The sequence below is a fragment of the Rhinopithecus bieti genome, unplaced genomic scaffold (genome assembly GCF_001698545.2).
Source record: "Rhinopithecus bieti isolate Rb0 unplaced genomic scaffold, ASM169854v2 scaffold_11744, whole genome shotgun sequence".
Classification (NCBI taxonomy): domain Eukaryota; kingdom Metazoa; phylum Chordata; class Mammalia; order Primates; family Cercopithecidae; genus Rhinopithecus; species Rhinopithecus bieti.
The window spans coordinates 1,798,953-1,806,580 of record NW_016807094.1 but is presented as its reverse complement, the minus strand read 5'-3'; the positions used below and the strand labels follow the sequence as shown (position 1 = coordinate 1,806,580).

The following is a 7,628-nucleotide window of genomic DNA, read 5'->3' as shown; positions in this document are numbered from 1 at the left end:
CTAGTCTTCATGTCCTATTTCCTTTTTTTTTTTTTGAGACGGAGTCTCGCTTTGTCCACCGGGCTGGAGTGCAGTGGCGCTATCTCGGCTCACTGCAAGCTCCGCCTCCCGGGTTCCCGCCATTCTCCTGCCTCAGCCTCCTGAGTAGCTGGGACTACAGGCGCCCGCCACGGCACCCGGCTTTTTTTTGTATTTTTAGTAGAGACAGGGTTTCACCGTGGTCTCGATCTCCTGACCTTGTGATCCGCCCGCCTCGGCCTCCCAAAGTGCTGGGATTACAGGCGTCAGCCACTGCGCCCGGCCCAATATCTCAAGCTTTTAAAGAAGTCTAGAGGGTAGAGGTAAAAATATCATACTGCTATAGTAAGCTACACGCTATCACAAATGACAAAATTAATTTTCCATTCCCTCAGCCTTGTTTTGGTTGTGGCAAATGTAAAATGGCCATGAACTACGTATCTTACAGTATTTGATATCCAGTGTTAGTCTTTATAAACAGAATAGTAAAATTTGATTGTTTCTTTTTCACTCCTACACTGGCTGGGAGTTAGTAAAATTGTTTCTGGCATTATAGTTCTGCATGAAATTCTTTCTTTTTTTCATCAATTTGCTAAAATAAAATAATTAAAACTATTTCAGAAGTAGCCAAAAATAGTGCTTAGGCTAATAGTAGGCAATATATACCAATGTATAGACTTAGATACTGGTTTCTTCTTCCATTTCAACTTTTCAGATTATTCCCTTTTCCTCCTTTTCCCCCACCAGTAACATTTAGGCTTGTCACTGGCCCCTGTGAGCACCACTAGCACAAACATAATTAAAAAAGGTAAAGAGGTTGTAAGTTCTATCTTTTGACTTCGGGTTTGTGTGGGATTGGCTTTTTTGTTTTTCTTTTTCTTTTTTTTCTTTTTTCTTTTTGTGTGAGACAAGGTCTTGCTCTGTCTCCCAGGCTAGAGTCCAGTGTGCGTTTATGGCTGGTGCCATCATGGCTCACTGCAGCTGCAACCTCCCAGGCCCAAGCAGTCCTCTCACCTCAGCCTCCCCAGCTCCAGCTACTGCTAATTTTAAAATTTTTGTAGAGTCAATGGGTGGAGGAGTCTCCTTATGTTGCCCAGGCTGGTCTCAAACTCCTGGGATGAAGTGATTCTCCTGCCTTAGCCTACCACAGCTTTGGAATTACAGGCATGAGCCACCATACCAGGTTGAGATTGGCTTTTTTTTTTTTTTTTTTTTTGAGATGGAGTCTCGCTCTGCCGCCCAGGCTGGAGTGCAGTGGCCGGATCTCAGCTCACTGCAAGCTCCGCCTCCCGGGTTCACGCCATTCTCCTGCCTCAGCCTCCCGAGTAGCTGGGACTACAGGCGCCAGCCACCTCGCCCGGCTAGTTTTTTGTATTTTTTAGTAGAGACGGGGTTTCACCGTGTTAGCCAGGATGGTCTCGATCTCCTGACCTCGTGATCCGCCCGTCTCGGCCTCCCAAAGTGCTGGGATTACAGGCTTGAGCCACCGCGCCTGGCCGAGATTGGCTTTTAATGGCTCCAGAAAGCTACAGGGAGAATGACTTCAACTAAATATAAGAAGAAAATTTCTAATAACTAGAACTAACTGGGCTTCCTTGAAACATAGTGGGTTCTCCAGCATTGAAGATATTCAGACAAAAGCTGGATAGATGCCACTTGTTGAAATTGTTTTAGAGAGGACTCGGCCATTGGGTAGGGAGTAAAAATAGACTTCTAAATTCCTTTCAGTTTTAAGATTCTCTTACTTGATCTGTGATCTCCGGTTTCTCCATTAGTCCTCTGCAGCATCCCTTTGTGGTAATGTAATATTATAGAAGTAAATTGTTGTGGGACAACTGCAAGTGATTTCAGGAAGTAACTTCAGGCAAAGGTTGTTACAGAGCACGTTTCTCTGTCTTAGAATTCATGCATCTACAAACGATGAGGCCATAGTCTTTTTTGTTTGTTTGTTTGAGACAGGGTCTTGCTCTGTCACCCAGGCTGGAGTGCAGTGGCGTGATCTTGGCTCACTGCAACCTCCTCCTCTCAGGCTCAAGCCATCCTCCCACTCCAGCCTCCTGAGTAGCTGGGACCACAAGCACGCACCACCACACCCCGCTGTTTTTTGTATTTTTAATAGAGATGGGTTTTCACCTTGTTGCCCAGGCTGGTCATGAATTCCTGAGCTCAAGCCATTAGTTATTTTTCCTGATCCTCTCCCTCCACCCTCCTATAGTCCCCAGTGTGTGTTGTCCCCTCTGTGTGTCTATGTGTTCTCATCATTTAGCTCCCACTTAGAAGTGAGAACATGTGGTATGTGGTTTTCTGTTCCTGCAGTAGTTTGCTAAGGATATAGTCTTATGCAGCTTATTGGCAGTTTCCCAACCCCTGGCTTTTATTAAGATGATGATATCTGACCAGGCATGGTGGCTCACGCTCATAATCTCAGCGCTTTGGGAGGCCAAGGAGGGCAGATTGCTTGAGCTAAGGAGTTCAAGACCAGCCAGGGCAACATGATGAAACCCCATCTCTACAAAAAATACCAAAAAAAAAAGATGGTGCCATCTGCTAGCATATCTAGTCACATTTTCTCAAGTGTTGCTCTACTGCTGATCAGCTTGGGCAAGTGAACCAAACCTCAAAGGTCATTTGGGGAAGCCCTCTGAAGGACTGATATGGCAGTGACTTCACTCGCCACATTTAGCCACTCATTTGATCCAAAATATTAGGTAATTTAATTTTCCAACTTTTTTTTTCCTTTTTTTTTTTTTTTGGAGACAGAGTTTCACTCTTGCACCCAGGCTGGAGTGCAGTGGCACGATCTCGGCTCACTGCAACCTCTGCCTCCCAGGTTTAAGTGATTCTTCTGCCTCAGCCTCCCAAGTAGCTGGGATTACAGGTGCCCGCCACCACACCCAGCTAAATTTTTGTATTTTTAGTAGAGACGGGGTTTCACTGTGTTGGGCAGGCTGGTCTCAAACTCCTGACCTCAAGTGATCTGCCCACCTTGGTCTCCCAAAGTGCTGGGATTATAGGCATGAGCCACTGCACCCAGTCTTTTTTTTTTTTCCTTTCTTAATTACCAAGCACAGTCACCATCTTTGCTTCAAGGTTCTGTTATTCTATACCTCTCAGATACTAGGAACTAGCCCGGCATGGTGGCATGCACCTGTAATCCTAGCTACACAGGAGGCTGAGGCAGGAGGATCACTTGAGCCCAGGAAACCAAGGCTGCAGTGACCCATGCTAGTGCCACTGTACTCCAGCCTGAGCGACAGAGATCCTGTCCCCCCCACAAAAAAAAACAATAGTTCTCTGGTCCTTTCACGAGGTGGGTTTTGTCCCTCTGACATTAAATTACATTCCGTAAGACAAAATAGCTCACTATTTGGCCCAGAGAAAGGGTAACCCTACTTTTCAAGTCATCCCACATTATTTTGACATCCTTAAGAGAATAGCGTTCTCTCTCATCCTTTGGCCTCTGGTTAGAGAGAAACTCTGCTTTGCCACCATGTGACCGTACTTGAATTTCCTTTAGCTCAAACTTAGTATCATCTGTCTCATCATGCATACACACACACAATATTTTAGAAATCGAATTAAGCTTGACTTATTTACTTTATAGGTAAATCACCTTCTGAGCCTCTGATTCCCAAGAGGGTTGGTCTTACTCACATATCCCAAGTCATGTCAGAAGTTGATGGTAATAGGATGACCTTGAGCCAAGGAGCACAAGATTCCTTCCCTCTTCAGCAGAAGATCTTGGTCTGTTCTTTGATGCTCTTGATCAGGCATTTGAAAATCAAAGAGGTCACTCTGGGGAAGGTAAGTTGGGATGGAGCAGACAGAGCGGAGGTAGAGATCAGAATCTGCTTTGCAGAGCAGGTATTTTCCAAAAGGCCTATGATACTTCAGCTGATATGAATTTAAAATGGATTTTAACAGTAAGAATTAATACTGGTACTATATAAAAGGCACCTATTTCCCTTGGGTTGTGGTTGAGAGTTTACCATTAATCTTTTCCCCATACTCCCCTTCATTTCTGCATCTCTCTTTGAAATACATAAAGCCCCTTTCCTACATTACTGTATAGGTTTTCGGGAATATCTGCAGAAGCCTGTTCAAGGATTTTATTGAAAAGAGGAAGAAATAGGGTATTCAGATAAGTTTTTGCAAACCCAGACTCAGGTTTCTTAAATGATTAAAGGCTATAAGCAATGTGACTTTTAAGCAGCATTTGTTCTCCCTTGTTTCCTACCAGTTATATGAAGCCTACAGTAAAGTCTGTCGCAAACAGCAGGTGGCGGCTGTGGACCAGTCAGAGTGTTTGTCACTTTCAGGGCTTTTGGAAGCCAGGGGCATTTTAGGATTAAAGAGAAACAAGGAAACCCGTTTGACAAAGGTACAACTGCTTTTTTGTGACAGTATTTTTAATTGTTCTATTTTGTAGAGTGATGCTAAAGTAAAGGTTTATTGTTAAACGAGATGACCACAATTAGTTAAACCAGTCGATTTTTGTTAGGTAAGGTTTAAGGAGTGTAAAGATGGGAGTGTGATATGAATATTTTTTCAGGCCATTGGAAAAAAAAAGTAGTAGACTTTTGTCTTTTGTGAGAAAAGTTTAATATGGTATAAGTTTGTGTAGTGACAACTTTGCTTTTGTGAGTTCTCCAGTGTGAAAAATCCTTTTCTCTTCTTTACAGGTGTTTTTCAAGATTGAAGAGAAGGAAATAGAGCATGCTCTGAAAGATAAAGCTTTAATTGGAAATATCTTAGCTACTGGATTGCCTTAAATTCTTCTCTTACACCCCACCTGAAAGTATTCAGCTGGCATTTAGAGATCTACAGTCTTCATTTTAGTGCTTTACACATTCGGGCCTGAAAACAAATATGACCTTTTTTACTTGAAGCCAATGAATTTTAATCTATAGATTCTTTAATATTAGCACAGAATAGTATCTTTGGGTCTTACTATTTTTACCCATAAAAGTGACCAGGTAGACCCTTTTTAATTACATTCACTACTTGTACCACTTGTGTATCTCTAGTCAATGTGCTTGCAAGTGTACAGATCTGTGTAGTGGAATGTGTGTATATTTACCTCTTTGTTTGCTTAAACATGAGTGGGTATTTTTTTGTTTGTTTCTTGTTTTTTGTTTTTGAGGCCGCATCTCACCCTGTTGCCCAGGCTAGAGTGCATTGGCGTGTTCTCTGCTCACTGCAGCATCCGCTTCCCGGGTTGAAGCGATTCTCTTGCCTCAGCCTCCCGAATAGCTGGGATTACAGGCGCCCACCACTGTGCCCAGCTAATTTTTGTATTTTTAGTAGAGACAGGGTTTTACCATGTTGGCCAGGCTGGTCTTGAACTCCTGACCCTCAAGTGCTCCACCCACCTCAGCCTCCCAAAGTGCTGGGATTACAGGCGTGAGCCACCACGCCCAGCCATGAGTGTATTTTGTTAAGAACTTTGAGGTTAGGGTAAGAAGAATGAAAATGATCCAGAAAAATGCAAGCAAGTCCACATGGAGATTTGTAGGACACTGGTTAAAGAATTTATTTCTTTTTGGAGTATACTATGTTCATGGTGCAGATACTATGACATTATGGCATTTTAAAGACTCACTGAGTTTCTTGGGCACTCCCAAGGGTGTTGGGGTCATAAGGAGACTGTAACTCTACAGATTGTGAATATATTTATTTTCAAGTTGCATTCTTTGTCTTTTTAAGCAATCAGATTTCAAGAGAGCTCAAGCTTTCAGAAGTCAATGTGAAAATTCCTTCCTAGATTGTCCCACAGTCTTCGCTGCCCTTAGATGAAGCCACTTATTTCAAGATGCTTACTTTGGGGTTGGGTTTTCATCTAAACACATTTTTCCAGTCTTATTAGATAAATTAGTCCATATGGTTGGTTAATCAAGAGTCTTCTGGGTTTGGTTTGGTGGCATTAAATGGCAATTTGTGACTGAGACACCAGAGGGCACCATTATAACATTGACTGCTTTGAAAGGGGATGCTTGAGGCTGAGGTAGTTTTGAGGGAAAGGGGGAAGTTCTAGTTTGATTTCTTTGGGAGATTGCTGTACCTTTATAACTCAAGCAAATGCTTGAAATGTAAACCATGTGTGATATGAATGATCTGAGAGCCAGTGACCAAGTCTGCTTTTTTTCCCAGAGCTCTCCTGCTGCCGCCTCTGCCTTTCTGACATGGCCTTCCATTTGAGAACTTGATATGTGTACAAATGATCTGTTGGCCACTGTTTCATTCATCCTGACCACTGTATCCTTGTAATGTGATCTGAACTACAACAGGTGGTATGGGATAGAGGCAGGGAAAGCAGAGAGAGCCCTCTGAAATGAACACTACCCACTGGTGTGTGTAGCACAAGATAGTCTGTAGGCATGAACCTGAATGTTGTTCTCACACTCCTTTACTAGAGCATTCATTCCCTCTGAAGGTAGTTTGAACATGGAAACACAGTTCTATACCTAGAAGTTTGGAAACTGTCTGGGAGTATAAGGGTTAACAGGCATAATTGCAAAGATTGTCCAAAGACTGATGGAGAGCAGAGACTGAATGGGATTGAGAACAGATGCGAAGCTTGATTTAAATTACATTTTATTGGATGCTGCAGCCTTAAGAGACGTGACTGCTTTACAGTTTGTTTCCACACTGTGGGCAGCTGCTGTCTGTTCTGTGTCCACAATAGGATCCTACCCAATAAGGAGCAGCCTCCCCACCTCGTTGTGTTTGAGGCTTGGCGCCTTCATCTTAACTGTAGGGCTTGAGTCAGGAACATGGCTTGACTCGCAGTGGGGCTGCTATGTATCCTCCCTGGCTTCCAGCCAAAATCACATTGGTAGATTCAAAGGGGCCAAATTTGTTTCCCCTCTATCTCCTTTCTCTCTCTTTCTCCTGGTTTTGGAAATAGGGTTTTCTGTCTACTGATTTGTTAGTTTCCTTTTCTTGACTTCTCCCCTCGCTGTCAATCTCTAGGTCATTGCTGCTCTTAAGACTTTAGCAATTGGAACAGGGTTGGTTCTGTCAATGATGCGTGAAGCAGACTTAGTGTCCCTGCTTGGCTTCCGCTGCCCTTGTGGGAGCAAAAACTGATATATGTTTGTCAGTAAAGTCTTAAGTGTAATTCAGACTGCTGAGGAAGAAAGCCCTTTCCTTGCTGGCTTTTCTCACTGAAGCTGAGAGCTACAGGAAGGTGGTAGGAGTTTTAGTGGGATGGGATGGGATGGGCTTGTGGTTAGCAGTTTTTGCCACGATCATAGGCTGCTTCACTTAGAGCAGTGGCAAAGATGCTGACCTACATTCTTCCTTTTGAAGGTGATGAAGTGTCTGTCTATATCCTGGTTTATCTCTCACCCCCACCCCAAGGAAGCTGATTAAGCTTCCATAGAGTATTGGATATTGCCATGGAAAGAGCATAGACAAAATAAATTGGTGTGTGTTTCAACCCCAGACCTGCCACAGACATTTCTGGCTCAATGGAGACTTGCCTGTGGCTAGCTAACTCTGCAAGAATGTGTGAGGTCCAGGCTGGGCGTGGTGGCTCACGACTGTAATCCCAATACTTTGGGAGGCCAAGGCAGGTGGATCATCTGAGGTCAGGAGTTTGAGACCAG

At 43.6% G+C, this 7,628-nt stretch overlaps 1 protein-coding gene across 2 annotated transcripts in view; it reads left to right on the top strand.

Moving 5' to 3' along the window:
• The window catches only part of CDC6 (cell division cycle 6), a 16,133-nt gene extending 10,375 nt beyond the window's left edge, over positions 1 to 5,758 (top strand). The window contains exons 10-12 of one of the 2 annotated variants that reach the window (XM_017880214.1): positions 3,623 to 3,822; positions 4,259 to 4,399; positions 4,701 to 5,758. In XM_017880214.1, the coding sequence (XP_017735703.1) occupies positions 3,623 to 3,822; positions 4,259 to 4,399; positions 4,701 to 4,790 (431 nt within the window). In that variant the 3' untranslated portion in view covers positions 4,791 to 5,758. The remainder of the gene's footprint in view (positions 1 to 3,622; positions 3,823 to 4,258; positions 4,400 to 4,700) is intronic. The other variant, XM_017880215.1, reaches the window with a different exon arrangement.
• Positions 5,759 to 7,628: the final 1,870 nt, after the last annotated feature.